Genomic DNA, 23,046 nt, shown 5'->3' on the forward strand with positions numbered 1-23,046 from the left:
AATCTGCCATATAAGTGTTCACATGTAGTAGATACTTAATAAATTTTTGTTGAATATTGAATGATTGTAACTTAAAATTGCTCTTAAAATTGTGAAGGCTTTATCATGGCAAGGAACTGGAGTACTCCTTTGTATCTGTGTCCCAATACTACATAAGCTTTAATAAAGGACTTTGATGGGGAGATATTTAGTGAAATGTTTCTGGCTATTTTAGAATCTTGTCTAGAATTGAGATAACTTCTTTTTTTTTTTTTAAACATCTTATTAGGAGACATCTTTACTACAATGGCAAATGATATATTGATTATGCAAAAGTACAGATACTTCATTTTTAATCATGAGTTAATCCAGTTAAAAATTAGATATTAAAAATGAAGTTTTTCCGCCTGACTTGTGGTGGTGCAGTTGATAAAGCATCGACCTGGAAATGCTGAGGTCGCCGGTTCAAAACCCTGGACTTGCCTGGTCAAGGCACATATGGAAGTTGATGCTTCCAGCTCCTCCCCTCCTTCTCTCTCTCTCTCTCTCTCTCTCTCTCTCTCTCTGTCTCTCCCTCTCTTCTAAAATAAATAAATTAAAAAATTTTTTTAAAAATGAAGTTTTTCCATAATTGTTGAAGTTATGTTATACGACAATGATTTTACAGTCTGTTATTTGAGGATGAGTAAGACGAAGCATTATTGCAGAAGTTCTATGAACTATCACTAGAAGGGTCTGCCTTGTTGTGTATTAACAAGTCATTCAGACTGTACTCAGTATGGCCTAGTCTTGGTAGATTCACTGCTTAGTGAAGAATATGCATTTTGTGCCTGATCACTTTTTAGCGCATCATCTATAATTTTTAAAAAATGCTTTTATAGAGTTTATGTGCCCATATTGCTCTTCCCCACAACCCATTAAAAAGTAGTTGGCACTAGTGAAATGGAAGCTGCCTGCCAAGGTGAGACTCCATTTTTATGAGATTTTTTTGTCACCAAGCCAAAGTTAGAATCGGGGTAGGGGGGCTTGGAATTAGGAGTCTTTTCAAAAGAGGTACCCATAATTCTGTTATATCACCTCTCTTTGTGTTATAATGCTGATATATGCTTCATAAATTTAGGATTGAGAATAAGATGGACGTGTTTTCCTGATTTGGTGTCTTAAAATTTTCCAAGAGGAAAAAACTACAGCTCTCATCTGTGCTAGAGGCAGGAGGCAGAGAAATAGTAGCACAACACAGGCTTAATAGAGGTGTTTTCTAGCGCTGGGGAAAACTGAGGAGTCTTTGTGTTTCAAACTAATTTTACTGTGTGTAAAATATTTTTCTTCTATAAGAAGATTCCAACAAAATATTTTTAATCTCTCAAGTCCCTGATTTATCTGGTTGAAAACAATCCTTAAAGACATAGGTTTAAAGGGAAAAACAAGATTTTATTTAAGAATTTAATCTTCAGTACAGAGTATTATTGGTGAGCAGCAGGTTCTAAATTTATATGGAAGTGATATATCCAAAATTCCATGATTCCCCTGAAGGCTGCAATGAACTATATAAACAGCAGTAGTCAAATGCTTTATTTGATTTTTTAAATTATGTGGGTAAACAATGTTATTTTCTCCCATTTATAACTATGATAGCTGCCTGGCTTCTTTTGGAGAGGAGCATCTGTGTGTATAAAATATTAGCATCAGTTTTTGAGCCTTTGAGGTAAAAGGGGATTTTCTAGCTAAGAATATATAAACTACTTGTTATATTAGTAAGGTTTTTTTTTTTTGTATTTTTCTGAAGTGAGAAGCAGGAGGCAGAGAGACAGACTCCCGCATGCGCCCGACCAGGATCCACCCAGCATGCCCACCAGGGGGCGATGCTCTGCCCATCTGGGGTGTTGCTCTGCTGCAACTGGAGCTATTCTGGCACCTGAGGCAGAGGCCATGGAGCCATCCTCAGCACCCAGGCCAACTTTGCTCCAATGGAACCCTGGCTGCAGGAAGGGAAGAGAGAGAGAGAAAGGAGAGGGAGAAGGGTGGAGAAGCAGATGGTTGTTTCTCTTGTGTGCCCTGGCTGGGAATCTAACCTGGGACTTCCACATATCGGACTGATGTTCTACCACTGCCCTAGCTGGCCAGGGCTATATTATATATTAAGATTTTATATGTGTTGTTGAGACAGCATCCTTGACCCCTCTACCCATACATACCAGTCAGTCCCCACCTCCCCCAGTTGTGACAACCAAATAATGTCTACAGACATTGTCACATATCTTTGGGGGACAAAATTACCCCTTCTTTAGAACCTCTGCTTTATTTTTTACTTATGTTTTATTGATTGATTTTAGTGAGAGAGTAAGGTAGGGAGAGAGACGGGAACATTGATCTGCTCTTGTATGTGCCCTGACCTGTGATTGAACTGGCAACCTCTGCGCTTCGGGACAATGCTCTTAACTAACGGAGCTATATGGCAAGGGCTAGATTCTCTTTTTCAGGGCTAAGGACACATAGAGGTGTTAAATTAGCAAATGACTAAAAATTTATTAGCAAATGAGTACTGTTTGTTGTATTTTAGTATTGGTCGTGTTGTTGAAAATTATTAGGAGGATTTAAGGTGGTTTTTTTTTCGTTGCTATTTTGAACTGCTTGTTTTAACCACATGTTAGAGACATAACTCCACCATGTGAACTTAAGGTTATCATTATTTTGACAGGTCTTATTTAAAAGCCTGTTTGTTCCCTTTCTCAACTTCTAGAAAACCTATGTATTTTGTCTCTGGAAATGCTGGCAGTGGGCCCGCTGTAGACAGCATTAGCCAAAAAAGATCCCTTTGTGTCCCTCTCTTTCTAAATTTAGTTCATTCATTCAGTGTCAGACTCTCAGAGCCACCCAGAGCAGAGTTGGGTTGCTCTTTCTGGGCTATGGGTGGGCCCTGAAGCAAACACTTGCTTTTGTCCTTTTTTTTTTTTTTTTTTTTACCTTAATCTATAGTTGGTGTCCTAAAGTTGTGAGATTACTGTAAATGACTTTTTTTTTTTTTTTTTGGTGGACAAATGCTCTCAAGAGAGTTTAGAAAGAGAGGGAGAGGAGGGAGGGTGAATAAGAGGGGAAAGCGGAAGATTGAGAAAGAAAGAGTTATATTTTGGCAGCTGAAGGAAATAAAAACAATGAAACAAGGTCATAGCTGGCTTTAAATGGTTCTGGACTTGTTTTTTGACACTGGCAGCTTATCTGCTAAGACTATTATCTGGATCTTCAGTGGACTGTTATTTCGTTCTGATTCCAGAAGTAAATAAGAAACAGTTGCAATATTGGACAGCTTTATTGAATAGGGCAGTGGTCGACAAACCACAGCTCGTGAGCCACATGAGGCTCTTTGGCCCCTTGAGTGCAGGCGCAAAGGCCAGCTTAGGAGTACCTTAACTAAGATAATAACAATGTACCTACCTATATAGTTTAAGTTTAAAAAATTTGGCTCTCAAAAGAAATTTCAATCGTTGTACTGTTGATATTTGGCTCTGTTGACTAATGAGTTTGCTGACCACTGGAATAGGGTAATGTTTTTGCCTTTGTGATCCAGTCATATTTCAGCTGAGGTTTTGGTTTTGGTTTGGTTTGGTTGAGGTTTGCAGTCCCTTTTGTGCTCAGCAAGAGAGAATGTGTCAGGACTCCTCAAGTAACTTAATTGCTCTGTTCATTCATCTCTTTCTAAAGGTCTGGCTTTCATTAAAAATCATTTTGTGACTTTTTAAGAAATTAAAGGGATGAGCAAGTACTCTAATAAAACTCATCTGTTATTTTGCTGGCTTCTGCTTTGATTGGCTTTTTCTGTTCTTTGTTGCTACTGGTTATTTTTGAGTACTTTTGCCTTCAGTATTTTCAGCTTTTTGAAGGATGGCCATGAAAATGAGCAGAACTGTCCTTATTTTTGACTTGTGGAGAAATAGAAATGTATTTAGAAAGAATGCCTTTGGAGCTTACAAGGTGCAGTAAACAATCTCTTTTGCTTCCCCAGGCTCTATCCCTACAAGTCGCAGCAGGAAAACTGCCAGTCAGAAATTTGTTCCTTTCTTCTTCATCTTCTCCATTTTTACTTATAATAGTACAAATACTATAGAATGTTCTTTGCTATTCAAGTGATTTCTCAGGATCAAGCATTGATGTGAGTGCAGCAGTTGTCTTTGGAGTCTGTAACTAAATGAGACCATCTAAAAACAAACCTCTTAGAAAAACATTGATCTTTTATTATCATTAAAGGAAACAGCAGAAGTGAGAAATTCTTCTTATTCTTCAGTCAGCTTAAAGGCACCAATCTGAGCATGTGGCCCTTATATAGAAGCAGTGTTTACATTCACCTATTAATGGTGTTACAACCCAGTTTGCTTTCAGCTTCTTAGAATTTTGAGGCCAGAAACCTTTACCATATCCCATAAACTATGGGAAAAACCTCTCCATATTTTAAAACTTGTATTTTTGTATATAAGTTGCAAGTTTTAATAGTCACCAATAAATATTATACCCTACTGATTTTCTTCATAAAATGAACGTGCAAAGCATATGGCTATTATAATTAAAAAAAACGAGAAAGTCACAAGTTCAGGAACCTTATTGTATTCCAAAGAGAAACAGTTTTAATAACATTGACATAGCTACATGCTAAATGGGGCTATTTTCATACTTGAGAAGGTGGCACCAGTTTTGACTGAATATTGGCACTTACATATCTCCTCTATAATTTACCTTTTTATTTTCTTTCCCTTACAACTTTTAGGTAGAACTTTAGACTTCATAGCACTGAATTAACCTGCACTGAAAGCTGTTTACCTGCAGTTGTTCACTTTTGTTGAAAGTGACCATGTCTCAAGTTCAAGTGCAAGTTCAGAACCCATCTGCTGTCCTCTCAGGGAGCCAAATACTGAACAAGAACCAGTCTCTTCTCTCACAGCCTTTGATGAGTATTCCTTCTACTACTAGCTCTCTGCCCTCTGAAAATGCAGGTAGACCTATTCAAAACTCTGCTTTACCCTCTGCATCTATTACATCCACCAGTGCAGCTGCAGGTAAGCGTATGAATCCAAGTGTCTTCTGTTTCAAATGTGTTCTCAGCCTGTTTTTTCGATCTGATAAGTAGATTTCAGGTGTAGGGAATTCTCACATTTACCTTCAAGGAGCAGAAGAAAATATTATTGCCCAACCTTCTTTATCTCAGATATAAAACACTGGTTGTGTATTGGGTTGATGGAGACCTTGGTTGACAGACCATCTCAAATGTAAAACAGAGAATTGAATACTGGCCTGTAAAGCCTAGTCTGTTATAGTGATGGCTGAACAATAACTTTCACTTTGGATGGTCATTGTTGTATGGGAAAACTCTGCTTTCAAAATTATTCCCAGAACTAACAACTCTTACAGATGTAAGCCCCCTTGTCTATCTATAAGATTTTATCCCAAGCAAAGGAGCAGTGAGCTTTACTGGCAAGCAGAAGAGTACATTGGCATTTGTTAATTTTTATTTTGAATAAGTAAATAAGTTTGAGATTCCTGAGGTAGTTCAGAAATCATAATGAAAACCAATTAGAAATTGAACAAAGAAGCAAGGATTTTTAAAAAGTAAATAAATTTAGAAGCATTCAAATTAGATTAGAAAACTAAAAATGAACTAACTTCACCTTGACTGAAAAAGACTTGAAACACCTGAATAAAATAATCTAAAAACAGTATTCTCTGTTCTACTCCCTTAAAGTGGCAAAACCAGTTAAATGGGAGGGTCAGCATGGGTGTCTCCATGCCAGAGTTACCTTATATTGATAAAAAAAAGCTTTTCAACCCCTTATACCTGACAATTTCTTTTGCATTTCATTCTCCCGCATTTCATTCTCTCATTTTCTTTACTTTGTAAATCTATTTTTAGAGTGCTAGCTTGTCCCACTCTGAGCTGCATGGCTATGGACTTCCTTGGACTGGCTCACCATGTAGCATTCTTGACTTGTCATAGCCCCTAGAGATACAGTTTTCCCCACATTTGCCATTTAGACTGTCTTAAAAGGCAATGGCACCAACTATTTCCATCCTCTGGGATTTACTGCTTTTTCTTTTAATGTGTCATATCTACATTCTGTTGATTGATTTTGTAAAGCCTCCCACCCAGTGAGGGCATTTTATTTTCCTTAAATAATTTTCAGAGATAGGTAAGGTCTGAGCGTGGCAGCCTCTGGAGATCAGATGAGGGGACACCCAAGAATGAGAAAACAAGAATTTAAGTGTGTGGAAACTACAGTCATTGTTTGAGAAATGGTGTTGGTGTGTTGCATTTTGTGAAATAACGAACAGAATACAACTGACAGCTGTTGCAGTAACCAGTGTGTGTCTGCTCAGAAGACCTCCTTGTTATTCCCTTGGTTGGTTGTAATAGCAGTGCTTCATCTGATTTCAGATCTTGCTTGCCTGCCATGGTTTAGTTATTCCCTCGACTTCTATTCCTTCTCTTTGAAGACATCCTCTCCTAGGTGGCCTGGCCTCAGCTGGTTCAAAAAGGCTCCCAGCTGTCTTCAGACACATGCCCTCGGTGTGGTTTGCAGTTTTGCATCACTGCTGCTCTGAGTCCTTAGACTTTCAGTTTGTTTTCCTTCTTTTTTCATATCCATAGGAGAGCAGCAGTCTATATACTTGACTTCAATGCTCTTACATTATTTTTCAGTTCCTTCTAGCATGGCACACCCCAAAGAGAAAACCCCAATGTGTCTTGTGAATGAGTTAGCCCGTTTCAACAAGATTCAGCCTGAGTATAAGCTTTTGCGTGAGCAAGGTCCAGCTCACTGTAAGGTAAATATTGTCCATACTGCTTGTGCATTTATAACCCAACAGGAATGTTTTCTGTTTTTTTTATACTGTTGCAAGTGGTGCTGTGATTCAAAATACATGTTTTCAAACTGCTGAGATTGTCTTAAAGAGATGGGAAAGTATAGATTTTTGGCAAGTTGCTTTTTTTTTCACCCTTGTAGAATGGGTCAAATACAAGGTATTCTTCTGTTTAGGTTATTTGGCTTTTAAGTCCCAGTTAGTATAGGGTGGTTTAAGATTCTGAATAAAGATAATTCTCAAGCACCTGCGAACGATTTCCTATGAGTTTTCCAGGCTCTGGTCCTCCTGGCTGCAGCCTGCCTCTGGCTCCTTTCCTGCTTGTTTGCACATGTACCTAAGACTGGGTAGGGAGAGGGGTAAACTGGAAATCACTTTTGCCACTTGTTAGTTATCAGGTAAAAGGTTTGAAGATGGGATGTAGAAATCAGCCTCAAAGTGAGCATTTTGGATTGTCTCTGGTGTCAGTTTTCCTTGTCATTCCCCTTATATGTATATTAGAAATGGAAGACTGACTGTAGAGTGAATGTTTACTATTTTGTTATTCAGGAATTCAGTCTTTTAAGCTTGTTTGATATTCATGCTAATGTGGATCTTGGGACCTAAATGTTTGCATATCTGGTTTTATCTTTTGCCTCGGGAGTATGAGAGGATATATATGCAGTTACAGAAATCACCTCCTGTTTCTGATCCTTGCTTGCAGTACATAATTAGGGATGAGTTGTCTCTTTAGGCTTTGTTTTTCTTGGCATGCAAACCTCAAGCCTTAAATTACATCAAGTTTCTCTTCATTTGACTAAAAGTAACACTAACCACTATCATAAATATGTAGGTACCATAGCATAGGGCAGTTAGGTAAGTGGCCTTTAAAGTCAGATAGATCTGGGTTTGAATCCTAGCTTTTTACTGTGTGACCTTGAGCAAGTAACTACTTTTTTTGAATTTCAGTTTCCTCATCTGTCAAATGGGGATAATACCTACCAGAAAGGTCTATTGTGAACATTTAATGAGAGAATATGTCTTAAAGAGTGGAGCACATGCCTGGCATTTAGTAAATGCTTGAGAAATGGTAGCTATTATTATTAAGCAATTATGCTTTTAAGAAAGAATTTTCCACTCACATGAAGCTACTTTTAACATTATCCTAAAGCATAATTTGAAATATTTCTTTACTTTTAACAGGCAATTAGTCATTTTCTGTAACTGTTCTGTTTCTTCTACAGGATTTTTTTTGCAGACCTTAACTTTGGGATTCCCTTCATTAACTGTTTTGGTATTTTTTAAATATGTACTTTCTCCCTTGAACTTTAGTACTTTAGGGAATTTGGCTGTGTTCAATCTTATAACTGCATTTTTTAAACCTACAAATCATTCAAAGAGGAAAAATTATTCCCTCCTAGATGACTGTTAGACTCTTAAAAAGCCCCTCCACACAGAAGGCCACAGGGTGACAGCGGCGCCGGATGAGTAAGGTCCTGGAGAAAGGCAAGATGATTAATGGAATTAACTCTTAATTTTGTTTTTTAGCCTTTTCCCCTTCAGTGTCTTTCCGTGAAAGGATCACGAACATGACCCAGGGCTTGCACAGCATTGCAGGCTTCTGCTCAGACTTCGCAGGTCAGCCAGGGATTTGCATTCATGCTATTGGTGCTTAAATGACTAACTTTGTGAACTGCAGCATAAATACAGGAGGCCCCTCATGTTTCAAGGGGGATGAAGGAGTCTTTCATTTTTCCCTTTAGTGGAAGCTGTGCACTGAGGGAATCCTGAAGTTAAGACCTACAAGAAAAATCAGCTATGAAGGCAAGTCGCCCCCCTCCCTTTAGGCACCAAACTGAAGTGACCTAGACATACTGAAATCAACATATCTCATTAAATTATTTTAAATGAAATAAAGTTATATTCAGTGATAAAATCAGGAAAATAAAAGCTCCAAAGTAGTGAGTCTCATGCTGTAGAGTGCATCGGAATCACTTTGGGAGCTTATTAAAATGAGATGTGCTCAGTTGTCCCTCTTGCTATTAATTTGAAATATCTGGGCATGTGTGTTTTACCAAGCTTCCTAGGTTATTCAGATATATGCCACAGTTAATGAATGGGCTGTTTTCTGACAGTATTGGTTCAATAATGATAGGATTAATGTAGCCTAATTTTAAGAGTGGAGTGGAGTGACCTTTATACTTAAAAAGGAAAAAAGAGACTTGCCATTTGTTGAGAACAAAATAGGCTGTTTTGGATGCCTCCTTAGAGTTGAGTTCAGAAACGTGTTTTAGGTCTTTGCTTGTTTGCTTGTTGTGGATCGGATTTTCTTCTGAAAGTGGAGGCAGTGTCTGAATAGTGTAATCTAAAAAAGTGAAAGGCAACATTTCAGAACCTGACTGACATTCCCAAATTTATTCAAGGTTTTATTTTACTGGTATTGTGTTTTCAGATAAGGGTCCACAAACACATGAGAACATCAAAACAAATTTTGTCTTAAGTTGTAAAAATTGCTGTTAGTCTCTAAATTAATTTTACTAATTTTCTTCAGTAGGAAGTAATTGGAAGACAATTTCTATTTAGATGGCTTCCAAATAATATGTCTAATATTTTAATATATAAGAAAACACTTTAAAATCTCTGTTCTTACCCTGTCTTTCAAAGCATAGTTTTTTCATGGAGTTCTATGCATTGCTAGTCAGTGATGTGATATATAGATAGATAGATAGATATCATTTTGTGTTTATAAAAACAACAAAAAGCTGGTAATGGGATCAGGACTTTTTAAATCATGACCATAAAAATGTTTGAGGTCCAAGTGACATATTACAATGAACATCAGGTTTCATGAATTGAGAGCTATAATTTTCATTTATAGGTGTTTACAGTACAGCTAACACTTGGAGATCAGCACTGGGAAGCTGAAGGAACTAGTATTAAAAAAGCCCAACACACAGCTGCTGCCAAAGCTTTGGAAGGAACAAAATTTCCTAAGCCCATAGTCCGCCCTTTTCGTAGCGAAGGAAGGAATCCAGGTATTATGCGTGGGCCAAGACAGGTTCCTTTCAAAAGTATGTCTAGAGGTACCCATTTAGTATGTATATGAATTCTCTCTTAACTAACATTGATTTTGAAAGCACAGATTCCACACTACCAGTGGCAAATGCTTATCCTGACTCTTAAGTATAGTGGTTCCCAACCTATGGTTCCTGGATAACTGATAATCTGGAGAAGCACTCATGGGAGGTGTCACCAAACAATTTCTTTTTTTCTTTTTTTTTTTAATTTTTATTTATTTTTTATTTATTCATTTTTAGAGAGGAGAGAGAGAGGGAGAGAGAGAGACAGAGAGGGAGAGAGAAGAGAGAGAGAAGGGGAGGAGCTGGAAGCATCAACTCCCATATGTGCCTTGACCAGGCAAGCCCAGGGTTTCGAACCGGCAACCTCAGCATTTCCAGGTCGACGCTTTTCCACTGCGCCACCACAGGTCAGGCACAATTTCTAAAATTTCAGAAAAGCTTAGTGAAAATACAATACATTCCCCCCCTTAGATTGCCAAGAATGTAGGTTTTAGCTAGCATCACTTTAACTCTGTGCTAATAGTGATTATAATATGTTGATCAGAAACTCTAATTGTCAGTTACGTTTCTCCTGATCTTGAAGAGAATGAGAAAATAACTTAAATACAAATCAGTAGATAATAATCTCTTCAAACAAGGGAACCAGCTGAGAATAATACCAATACAGAAGAGTGTCTGCTGAAAAGTTGAACCACTGATCTGGCGGCTGTGGGAGGATTGGTTATTTTAGCAGAGATACCCCTCAAGTACTTGAAGTTATCCCAGGCCTTTGTACACAGGAATGATCCAGGAAGACCTTGGTCACATCTTTCTCATTGCTTCTGATTTCTTTGTGGTATTATGACTTTAAATTCATTCTGTACTGCAGAAATTTGATGGGTTAGATCAGCTCTTAAAATGATTCAGGTTGTATTTAAAATACAACTATGAATTATGTAAAAATATAACTGATGTTAAATAGAGTTGGTTATTCATGTGACCCTCTGGTTTTGCAAACCCAAAGATATTCTTATAAATTTGATTCATGCACTAAATTTAATCTGACCAGTTATATTACAGAATAAAATCATTTTTATTTCCCTCTACATAATATCCAAAAGAGTCATTTTAAAGTGGATTTTTGTGCACATTTAAATCGAACTTTGCCATTGCTAGTGTTGTTCTGTGTTTGATATGAAAGTGCTGTTTTTAAATGTGGTTGTGCACTGACACCTCTCCAGGTTGGTTTTCTTTCTAAAAGTTTATGAATTGGGTGAACTTAGAAAAAAATTGAAAATAAATAGTATATATTTTCCAAAGTTGATAATTCTGAGGTAACCTAAGATATACTTGCTCCTGTTAGATGTGAAAACAACTCATTTTCCTAACAAGTATTACCAAATGATTGATCAAATTCTATTATAAATAGAATGGAAATGTCTCAATATTTTGTGGGAATCATCTGACTTTCCCAGATAGAATATACTTGCCTTGGTGATTGTACATCTGCCTTTGTAACACATCCTATTGTTCTTTGAATGTATATTGTGTTCTTTGAGCTCCTCTGGGGCAAGAATTTGTCTCAAGCTTAGCACAGTGCTTTGCATCCAGTTAGTACTTAATAAATGCATTGTTCTATTTTGAAGTAGTGGGTACAAACATATTTCTATGTGTAAGCCAATAACCCAGTAAGTCATTACAACCAAAGTTATATCAGTTAAGTGTTCCAAAACAATAAAATGATTTGGGCAGTCACCTGGGATTTTTTTAATCATGGAAGTTGATATAAATATTGGAGTTTAGTACTGACAACTGGAATATGTGGTTTTCACTGATAACATATTGTGTTAAATTGTTGCTGCCTTTGTTACAGTACATTTTGTGCCATTAATTATGTATTAATATTTAGAGATCACAGTAGATTCTTGGATTTCCTGACCTGATGTCTAGTAATGGCTTAGACCAGTGGTCCCCAACCTTTTTTGGGCCATGGACCAGTTTAATGTCAGGAAATATTTTCATGGACAGGCCTTTAGGGTGGGACGGATAAATGTATCACGTGACCGGGACAAGTGTCAAGAGTGAGTCTTAGACGTATTTAACAGAGGGAATCTGGTCGTTTTTAAAAAATAAAACATCGTTCAGACTTAAATATTTATAAATAAAACGGAAATAATGTAAGTTGTTTATTCTTTCTCTGCGGACCAGTACCAGTCTGTGGCTCGGGGGTTGGGAACCACTGGCTTAGACCCTTTCATGAAGTTTAGCATGAATGCAATCAGTAGAAAGCATGTTACTTTATTTTAGTGACTATAATTGTCATGTCAGAAAAGGAAAAAAACAGTTCTTGTGTTAATTCTGTGTTGCAGATAGCATAACCCCTACTGTAGAGCTAAATGCACTGTGCATGAAACTTGGAAAAAAACCAATGTATAAGCCTGTGGATCCTTACTCTCGGATGCAGTCCACCTATAACTACAACATGCGAGGAGGTGCTTATCCCCCAAGGTATGTGTGTGTTTTTAAATACAGGTGAAAATATTTCTGATCTTTTACAAAGAAGAATGAAATCTGTAGATTGTGGAGCACATGATTTGGCCATCTTTGGCCTGCCAGATGTTGAAGTCAGTCTTCATTGTGTTGGTATCTTTGGAATGTATCTTGATGCTCTTTTATCTCCTGCCCTTGGAAAGGGCCTGAGTTTGTTCTCACCAGTAGTGTGGCTTGTGCCCCTAAGCAGTCTGGTTAAAGATGGCCCTTGTAAATGCTTTGTGTAACTGAGTCATATTTGAACATGATTCCCGCAGTACTAAGATTCTCAGCATTCACTAATTTCCTGATTATTATTTACTGGATACTTTCTGACATTTGAACTATGTGCTTGGTAAGTAGCTTTGGCGTACAGGTGTAGTAGTATACTCATTGAACCCTCAAAATGCCATGTGCTAAAAACCTTTCGTTCTCAGTCATAAGACAGTGGACAGAGTGATGGTCAAAATTGGAAGTCTTTCATTTCCCTGCCCTTCTGTGGGGAGGGACGGACCAAAGCCATTTAAAAAATACAGACTGAAGTTTGTAGCTCAGCCTCTGCCAGGCTACAGGCTGTTGGGATTTCCAGAAATGAGGGTCCTTTTGAAAAGACTTCTGTTTAAAAATTCCTGTCCTTTTGTGGAGACACTCAAATTTGAGTCTCAGATACGAGAAGGTAGAGCAGGTTTTTGATCCAGCCAAAGCCTAATTCATTTTAGATTTTATATATGCTGTGTAACAATTCTAATCCAGGGTAAATTTACTGTGTAGATAGGATGAGGAGCCCTCATTATCACGCAAACACTATGTGATTAGGACCCATGATGAAGGAGAAACCTGGAATTTGCCAGAGAATGTATGGGTGACATATCGATCTGAGACTGTAATTTTCCTCACCCCCTTTTATTATTAGGTACTTTTACCCATTTCCAGTACCACCCTTACTTTATCAAGTTGAACTTTCTGTGGGAGGACAACAATTTAATGGGAAAGGAAAGACAAGACAGGCTGCAAAACACGATGCTGCTGCAAAAGCGTTGAGGATCCTGCAGAATGAGCCCCCACCGGACAGGCTGGAGGTAAGGGCAGTGCAGAGCCGGCGCTCTGTGACGCTCCCAGCTGAGCAGGAGCATGGTATGAGAGACATTGCCTCGTGTTGCTTTTTCTGAGAACATGCTGTGAGAGCTGTCCATAATTTTTGTTATTTGGTAGCTTGTAAGATTTTGTACTCTGGTAGCTTTCTTACCTTTTCTTTCCCTTTAAAAATTTTTCTTAGCAAGAAAGTCAGATGCCTTCTTTTTCACTCTGTGGCATAGATTTGAGTGAACATGTTAGAAAGACTGTGTCTTTTGTTGAGTTGTGAAGGACATGCATAGATGAATTCTTTGGTGCTAAGGATTATGCTTGTCAGAATCTACTGTAATTTGCGGTACCAGGTTAGAGAATTTTCTGAAGCCATGTTTAACCAGCTATTTTCTCTCTTTTTTCTTAACTGTGATTGACTTTAGAGAGAGTAAGGGAAGCATTTATTTGTTTTTCCACTTAGTTGTGCACTCATTGGTTGCTTCCCATATATGTTCTGACGTGGGATCGAACCCACAACCTTCATGTCTTGGGATGACTCTCCAACCAAGCTAACTGGCAGGGCCTGACCAAGCTACTCTTTATTATATTCAAGTGCCCGTTCTCTATTGTTGCATAACAAACCATCACAAAATGTAGTGGCTTAAACACCTATAGGCATTTATTTTTCTCATGAGTCTGCAGTTTAGGTGGGGCTTGGCAGGGAGAGCTCATTTGCTCCACATAGCTTTGGCTGAGGCAGCTCTGCAGGGCCTGGAGAATTCACTTTCAAGGTGGTTTCTTCACATGACTGGTAAGTTATTGCTGGTTGCTGGCTGGGAACTGAGTAGGGGCTCTGGCTCAGAGACCTCAACTCCCTCTTAGTTAATCTGTGCAAAGACTGCTTACACATCCTCACAATATGGTGGCTGGGTTCTAGGAGTGAGTGTCCTAGAATATAGGAAATGGAAGCATCTGCCAGTTACTTCAGGCCTGGGCCTAGAAATCAGCACAGCATCACTTCTGTTCTATAGGGTCTAGACTCAGCCCAGATTCAAAAGGAGGAAATAAAGACTCACTCCTTTAAAATTCAGGTAAAATTCACATAATATCAATTCACAATTTTAACCATTTTTTTAAAGAAATTTTATTTGCTTTGTGGGGGGGGGAGGGAGAGAGAAGAGATCAAATTGCTTTTTTTGTTGCTTATTTTTAGTGAGGGAGAGAGGGAAGGCGGGAGGGAGAGAGGGAAGGAGGGAAGGAGAGAGGGATAGACAGGGACAAACAGGAGAGAGATGAGAAACATTAATTCTTTGTTGCAGCCCCTAGTTGTTGATTGATTGCTTTCTCATACATGCCTTGACCCGGGGTACAGGGCTCCAGCCAAGCCAATGACCTCTTGCTCAAGCCAGTGACCTTGGGCTTCAAGCCAGTGACCTTTGGGCTTAAGCCAGGGACTTCAGGGTCATGTCTACGGTCCCACACTCAAGCCGGTGACCTTGCGCTCAAGCTGGTGAGCCTGTGCTCAAACCGGTGACCTCGGGATTTTGAACTGGGTCCTCAGCATCCCAGGCTGACGCTCTATCCGCTGCACCAGGTGGTCAGGCAAGGGATTGAACCTGCAATCTTGGCATGTCAGCAATGCTTTAACCAGCTAGTCGACGTAAACAGGGCATAGTTTTAACCATTTTAAAGCCTACAATTTAGTGGCTTTTAGTACCTTCAAAGTGTTGAGAACTGCACTTCTGGATGAAAGGAGTATCAGTGAATTTGGCGGGTCATGTTTTAAACCTACTACGATAGAATGAAGATTTTATTTATTTACTTATTTTTGTGACAGAGGGACAGATAGGGACAGACAGGAAGGGAGAGAGATGAGAAGCATCGATTCTTTGTTGTGGCTCCTTAGTTGTTCTTTGATTGTTTTCTCCTATGTGTCTTGACCAGGGGGCTGCAGCAGAGCAAGTGACCCCTTGCTCAAGCCAGTGACCTTGGGCTTCAAGCCAGCAACCTTGGGCTTCAGCCAGTGACCAAGAGGTCATGTCTGTGATCCCACACTCAAGCCAGATGAGCTCGTGCTCAAGTCAGCAACCTCGGGGTTTTGAACCTGGGTCCTCTGTGTCCCAGTTTGATGCTCTCTCCACTGTACCGCCTCCTGGTCAGGCAAGATTTTAATTCTTTATGGCTAAATAGGAATATGGGTCTTAGGAAATCAGTGTGACTCCATGTTACTGAGAAGCCAGAGCCTTAGTGAGTATCTCTGGTAAGGTCTTATGCCATAGGTCCAGAAGAAACTCACTGAGTAGAAAAACATTGCAATATCATGATTCTGTTGAATCACATCACGTGATACCACCTGAAAATATCCCTGGAAAGGATTTTATTTTTCCTGTTGAAGAAACAAGTTCACAGAGAATAAGAAGATCTTGCACAAAACATTGGTCTAAATGACAGATGATTGGCATAAACCTGAGTGGATCCTTGGTAGGGTGCTTGTGAGCTCCATTGTGTTCAGCTGCCTACTAGGGTGCCCCAGCTTGGGATGGTGCTCTCTGCCTTCAGGGCTAGCCATATGGGGGTGTTGTTTTGTTAGAGTGCATTTTCACCTTCCAGTGTAATCACACATTTTAACAGAGATGATCTGTTTCCAGGGTCCACTGTGGACCCAAAAAATAGAATGAACTGCAACTTAGAAGAGGATTTCGTGAAGTTAAAAGGGTGAGCTTCTCAGTGGTGAGATTTTGGTAAAACACCAAAACTAGTATAATTTGAATCATTTTGGAGGCTTTTCATTTTTTGACTTGACTTTGATGGTAATCTAATTGGAGTCAGATGGAATAAATATTTCTCGGTTTCTTTTAGCCAGCAGTTGTTAAAAGATTGCTGAACAGTGGTATGTGGGTTGTCTGCTTCAGAATCGTTTGAGAAGTTTTTTTAAAATCCCTTGACCCAGCCCACATGATTCTAACACGGTAGGTTTACGGTGAGACCCAGGAATCTGTCTTCTGCTTTTCTCCTTTTTTAATGTGCTCTTGGAGTAGTTCTAAAGCATGGTCAGGGTTTGGGAACCACTGGTCCTAAGTGTCATCAGTGCTTTCCAGGCAGTTTCCCCCTTTGAATCTTCCTTAAAACTACACAGTTTCTTTTTTTTTTTTTTTTTTGTATTTTTCTGAAGCTGGAAACAGGAAGGCAGTCAGACAGACTCCCGCATGCGCCCGACCGGGATCCACCTGGCCCGCCCACCAGGGGGCGATGCTCTGCCCCTCCGGGGCGTCACTCTGTTGTGACCAGAGCCACTCTAGCGCCTGAGGCAGAGGCCATGGAGCCATCCCCAGCGCCTGGGCCATCTTTACTCCAATGGAGCCTTGGCTGCGGGAGAGGAAGAGAGAGACCGAGAGGAAGGAGAGGGGGAGGGGTGGAGAAGCAGATGGGCGCTTCTCCTGTGTACCCTGGCCGGGAATCAAACCCGGGACTTCTGCATGCCAGGCCGACGCTCTACTACTGAGCCAACTGGCCAGGGCCCACAGTTTCTTGTCAGAAAAGGAAAGTGCCTGTTGGTGTTTCCAAGCTTTCCCATCACTCACCAGAGCAACATGCTTGGGTCACACCTGCAAGCAGAGGCTGTAGTAGACATACGTGCTCTTGGCTCATCTCAAATCCATAGGAGTTTTGCCAAGAGTAAAGTTCAAGTCCACTCATGCTCTTTATTTCCTCTGCTTTGCCCCTTCTCTAGTTCTGTATAGTTTGAGGTAGAGACAGTGCCCTTAAGAAATGGCTGGAGATTGGCCTTAACCAATGCTTCTGAAAGGAGAATCATTAAATAGAATAAGACTTTGAAGTAGTAAATGAAACACTTGGCCTCCCTTCTGAACAAGCTATCCGTGATGTACCAGGCCCCCCTGTAGGTGGGTGGTGGGGCTAAAGAGAGACATTTTTAAAAGATAACTTGAATTTTTTTTTTTGCAAGTAATGCATATGAACTAGACTAATATCTAAATTCATAAAAGGAAAACCAAATGATTTATAAATTTACCACTTGTAGATAACCATAAACATTTTGGTTGATGTCAGTGCCTATGTAAGTAAATATACACCCTTACCTATTTCACAAAAATGGTATTGTATAGTAACCACCTTTTTTTCACTGAAATGCTTATCATGACTATATTATCAAGCCACTTACTTAATAATTTCATATAGGATGCAGATTTAGCCTGTATCTAAGGAAGCATTTTTTTTTTTTTTTTTTAAGTGAAAGAGGAGGGGACAGACAGGAACAGACAGGAAGGGAGAGAGATGAGAAGCATCAACTCATAGTTGCGGCACTTTAGTTATTGCGTGCTTTCTCATATTTGCCTTGACTAGGCAGCTCCAGCTGAGCCAGTGACCCTTTGCTCAAGCGAGTGACCATGGGGTCGTGTCTGTTATCCCACACATAAGCTGGCGACCCAACGCTCAAGCTGGTGTGCCCACACTCAAGCCTAATAAGCTGGTAACCTCGGGGTTTTGAACCTGGGTCCTCTGTGACCCAAGCTGATGCTCTGTTCACTGTGCCACTACCTGGTCAGGCTCTAAGCACTTTTTTTAAGAGAGGGAGACTGACAGGCAAAGCAGGAAGGGAGAGAGATGAGAAGCATCAGCTCACAGTTGTGGTACTGTAGTTGTTCATTGATTGCTTCTTATACATGCCTGGATGGGGCGCTCCAGCTGAGCCATTGACCCCTTGCTCAAGCCAGCGACCTTGGGCTCAAGCTGATGATCTCACCCTCAAGCTGGTGAGCCTGTGCTGAAGCTGGTGAGCTCAAGGTTTTGAACCTGGGACCTACCTCAGCATCCCAGGTCGACACTATCTACTGCACCACCAACAGTCAGGCAAGACAGAGGTTTTTTGTTTGTTTGTTTATTTGTTTTTAATTTATTAATTTTACAGAGGCTTGGAGTGTGGGGTGAGAAGTATCTACTCGTAGTTGTTTCACTTTAGTTGTTCATTGACTGCTTGTTGTATGTGCCTTGACCAGGCAAGTCCAGGGTTTCGAACCAGCAACCTCAGCATTTCAGGCCAATGCACTATCCACTGTGTTAGCACTTTTTTTTTTTTTTGTATTTTTCTGAAGCTGGAAATGGGGAGAGACAGACTCCCGCATGCGCCCGACAGGGATCCACCCGGCACGCCCACCAGGGGCGACGCTCTGCCTACCAGGGGGCGATGCTCTGCCCCTCCGGGGCGTCGCTCTACCGTGACCAGAGCCACTCTAGCGCCTGGGGCAGAGGCCAAGGAGCCATCCCCAGCGCCCGGGCCATCTTTGCTCCAATGGAGCCTTGGCTGCGGGAGGGGCTACGGGAGGGGAAGAGAGAGACAGAGAGGAAGGAGGGGGGGTGGAGAAGCAAATGGGTGCTTCTCCTATGTGCCCTGGCCGGGAATCGAACCTGGGTCCCCCGCACGCCAGGCCGACGCTCTACCACTGAGCCAACTGGCCAGGGCCATTAGCACTTTTTTTTTTTTTTTTGGTATTTTTCTGAAGCTGGAAACAGGGAGAGACAGTCAGACAGACTCCCGCATGTGCCCGACTGGGATCCACCCGGCACACCCACCAGGGGCGATGCTCTTCCTACCAGGGGGCGATGCTCTGCCCCTCTGGGGCGTCACTCTGCCGCGACCAGAGCCACTCTAGCGCCTGGGGCAGAGGCCAAGGAGCCATCCCCAGCACCCGGGCCATCTTTGCTCCAATGGAGCCTTGGCTGCGGGAGGGGAAGAGAGAGACCGGGAGGGGGGTGGAGAAGCAAATGGGCGCTTCTCCTATGTGCCCTGGCCAGGAATCGAACCCGAGTCCCCCGTACGCCAGGCCGACGCTCTACCGCTGAGCCAACCGGCCAGGACCCATTAGCACTTTTTTTTTTTTTTTTTTTTTTTCATTTTTCTGAAGCTGGAAACAGGGAGATACAGTCAGACAGACTCCCGCATGCGCCCGACCGGGGTCCACCCGGCACGCCCACCATGGGGCGACGCTCTGCCCACCAGGGGGCGATGCTCTGCCCATCCTGGGCGTCGCCATGTTGCGACCAGAGCCACTCTAGCGCCTGAGGCAGAGGCCACAGAGCCATCCCCAGCGCCTGGGCCATCTTTGCTCCAATGGAGCCTTGGCTGCGGGAGGGGAAGAGAGAGACAGAGAGGAAAGCGCGGCGGAGGGGTGGAGAAGCAAATGGGCGCTTCTCCTGTGTGCCCTGGCCGGGAATCGAACCCGGGTCCTCCGCACGCTAGGCCGACGCTCTACCGCTGAGCCAACCGGCCAGGCCCATTAGCACTTTTTAATGGCTGCAAAGTGTTCCATTGTGTGTACATACCAGTTTATTTTTTCAAGAGACTTAGTTATTTAGGTTATTTGCAGTTTTTCCGGTTATTAAATAGGTTGTGAAGAACATTGTTGAGTTAAATCTTTGTGTACATCTGGCTATTTTTGTGAGCCGCAGTCCTAGAAGTGGAATTGCATGGTTGTGTATGTGGTCATGTTCCCCACCAGAAAGATGGTACCATTTTAGACCTCTGCCAACAAGGTGTGAGCAGTTTGTTTGCCCACGGCCTACCAGCATTGGAAATTGTCATTTTAAACAAATTGTCACTTCTGCTGTTGAAAATTTTGTAGCATGTGATTGTATGGTGGGTCAATTTATCTTCTCTAGAATATAGTTAGTGAAGGTGGCAGTTTCTGTCTATAAGGCAGGTTAGGCTGGTCCCTTGATGACAGGCATTGTGCTGGATTCCTCCCAAGTTAGTTGAAGGTAGCTGACAGACCTTAGCATTAGTATCATCAGAAAGTGCAGTGAGTACTAGAATGGAAAAGCAGCAGGTACTGTGAGAGCATAAAGTGCTCCATTTAGAGTGGAGTCATGGGGTTGTATTCAGAGAAGTTCTCTCTTAGGAAGTCATTTAAGCTGAGACTAAAGATGAACAAAAGTAGGGGGAGGAAGTACCTTCCCAGCCAAGGGAGCAGCCCATGCAACGGTCCTGAGTTGGGAAAGTGTGTTTACTTTGTTTTTAAATCTAAGGCTGTGCTAATCAAGGATGACTTGTTTAGTGTCTGAACTGTTTGGAGTAAAATAGTCATAGCTATAGTACCTATAATAGAGACAAACAGGAGCTGAATGCCCATCCCTAAAGGAATGGTTAACTGATACATTTATCAAAGAGAGTACCAGGGTGTGGTAAATTGGTAAATTGGTTATGAAGGAGGACCATAATCTATTGATTTGGGGGCATCAAGATCCAGAGCTGTTATGTGTATAATGCGGTCCTGTTTTTGTTTAAGCAAACAGAAAAGCCCAGTGTGTGTGTGGTTTCTATCTTGATGGTTATATCAAACTTTTAAGTTTTCTCTTGGTGGTAGTGGTAGATGACAGATTTCTAAAAAAATTTTATTGTTTGAAGTTTCTTCCTGGTCTTTTTTTTTTTTTCCTTTTTAACAGAGTCAGAGAGAGGGACAGACAGGAAGCGAGAGAGATGAGAACCATCAATTCCTCGTTGAGGCACCTTAGTTGTTCATTGACTGTTTTTTCATATGTGCCTTGACCAGGGAGATACAGCAGAGGAAGTGACCCCTTGCTCAAGCCAGTGACCTTGGGCTTCAAGCCAGTGACCTTTGGGCTCAAGCCAGCAATCATGGGGGTCATCTCTATGATCCCCCTCTCAAGCCAGCGGCCTTGGGGTTTTGAACATGGGTCCTTCACATCCCAGTCCAATGCTCTATCCACTGTACCACCACCTGGTTAGGCTCTTCCTGGTCTTGAGTCCTTTTCTTCATTTGAGCCAGAGACATATTTAGGTAAAACTAAAACTGGAGACTTTAATCCTTATTATATGATCAGGGTCCAATGAACTCAGTTTTTATTTTTGAGCTTTTCCCCCCAAGGTCTGTAAAGATTTTACATTGCATGAGTTTTATTCTTTATTTCAGAGGTCTTACAAAGAAAAGAGAAAATATATTTACTTTTAAAAATAGAATAAAACTTTGTCTTACAATTAAGGTTATGGACCCTGTAATAAATCTTTACATTATGGAATCTTAATTTTTCTAGTTTTGAGACATTTTTGCTGTTTGTCATCCTGCATATCATTTCAGTACTATTCATCATATATTCCAAAATATGCTAAAGCAAGATTAAAATAATAAGGAAATGGAAGAATGATGAAATCCCTAAATATTATATGTAGATAACACAGTAGTAATTGTCATTATTGCATCATCCTTTAATGTTCTTATTGGCCTTGGCCGGTTGGCTCAGTGATAGAGCGTTGGCCTGGCGTGCAGAAGTCCCGGGTTCGATTCCCGGCCAGGGCACACAGGAGAGGCGCCCATCTGCCTCTCCACCCCTCCCCTTCTCCTTCCTTTCTGTCTCTCTCTTCCCCTCCCGCAGCGAGGCTCCATTGGAGCAAAGATGGCCCGGGCACTGGGGATGGCTCCTTGGCCTCTGCCCCAGGCGCTAGAGTGGCTCTGGTCGCAACAGAGCGACGCCCTGGAGGGGCAGAGCGTCGCCCCCTGGTAGGCGTGCCGGGTGGATCCCGGTCGGGTGCATGCAGGAGTCTGTCTGACTGTCTCTCCCCGTTTCCAGCTTCAGAAAAATACAAAAAACAGAAACAAAAACAAAAAAACTTAATGTTTTTATTGCATTGCCCAATGTATTGCATTGTTTTTTAAGAAGATACAAAAGAAGACTTGTTTTTTAAGAAGGTACAAAAGTAGAGTAAAAAGAGACACCATCTTTTTACTTTATTTTTAGCCTTCATTGAACCCAGGTGAGGATTCAGAATTTTTCTTTTTCTATCCTTCCAGGAAAAAACAGAATTGATAGAGGACGTTTTCATTATTAGACAAATCAGAAGATGAATGCAAGAGACAGCAACACTCTAGACTCTAATTGCAGTGAGGTTGATTAAGTAAAATCTCAGATTATCCATCTTCAGATGATGCCTTAGATAAATTTTCCCATACTTAGGAATTGGCGAGTGAAATATATTTTTAAATGTATGGAAAAGAAATGTGTATTTTTTTCAGGTCAGGCATTCAACAAGAACTTTGTCACACAGTATTTTGCAACATGAGCCTGGATTGTCCTGTTTTGATTTTTTTTTTTTTTAAAGTATGTGTGACAACATTCTTTCATCCTTTATGATGTTTGGCCGCTGGAATTTCTTATTACTGTCCGCAAAATAAGTGAACAAATCAATAGGAGGTGTATATATAAAGGTGATTGGAAGGAAATAGATGGTATAACAATGAAAAAAATTATTATATTGATCTTTCTTTGGGGTTTATAAATCTAAAAATGAAAGTAGTTTTTTTTTTTAAGTTACGGGAGAAAGAATATGACTGTTCTCCCACCAGCAAAATTATGAGTTGGACTCAATAGTAGTGTGTTTTGATGATACCAGTACAAGAAGACTCAGAGATGTGATAAGCTAGAACTGATTGGAGTTGGATTTGAAATCCGGCATCATTACAGGTGAGCTATACTCCCAAGTTCAGGTGCGCCAGCTGGTAAGCAGTGAGTTGCATAAAAGGACCTTGCCAATTCAGGTACATATGCCTTCCAAACTACAAAC

At 40.9% G+C, this 23,046-nt stretch overlaps 1 protein-coding gene across 13 annotated transcripts in view; it reads left to right on the forward strand.

Moving 5' to 3' along the window:
- The window catches only part of STAU1 (staufen double-stranded RNA binding protein 1), a 61,270-nt gene that overhangs the window by 19,211 nt on the left and 19,013 nt on the right, over positions 1-23,046 (forward strand). For 3 of the 13 annotated variants that reach the window (XM_066234169.1, XM_066234171.1, XM_066234170.1), the window contains 5 exons: positions 4,736-5,024; positions 6,662-6,786; positions 9,680-9,836; positions 12,230-12,368; positions 13,303-13,468. In XM_066234169.1, the coding sequence (XP_066090266.1) occupies positions 4,820-5,024; positions 6,662-6,786; positions 9,680-9,836; positions 12,230-12,368; positions 13,303-13,468 (792 nt within the window). In that variant the 5' untranslated portion in view covers positions 4,736-4,819. Of the gene's footprint in view, positions 1-4,735; positions 5,025-6,661; positions 6,787-8,349; positions 8,440-8,564; positions 8,630-9,679; positions 9,837-12,229; positions 12,369-13,302; positions 13,469-23,046 lie in introns of those variants that run through there. The other 10 variants (XM_066234182.1, XM_066234179.1, XM_066234180.1 and 7 more) reach the window with 7 other exon arrangements.

Source organism: Saccopteryx bilineata, chromosome 6 (assembly GCF_036850765.1).
Source record: "Saccopteryx bilineata isolate mSacBil1 chromosome 6, mSacBil1_pri_phased_curated, whole genome shotgun sequence".
Classification (NCBI taxonomy): Eukaryota; Metazoa; Chordata; class Mammalia; order Chiroptera; family Emballonuridae; genus Saccopteryx; species Saccopteryx bilineata.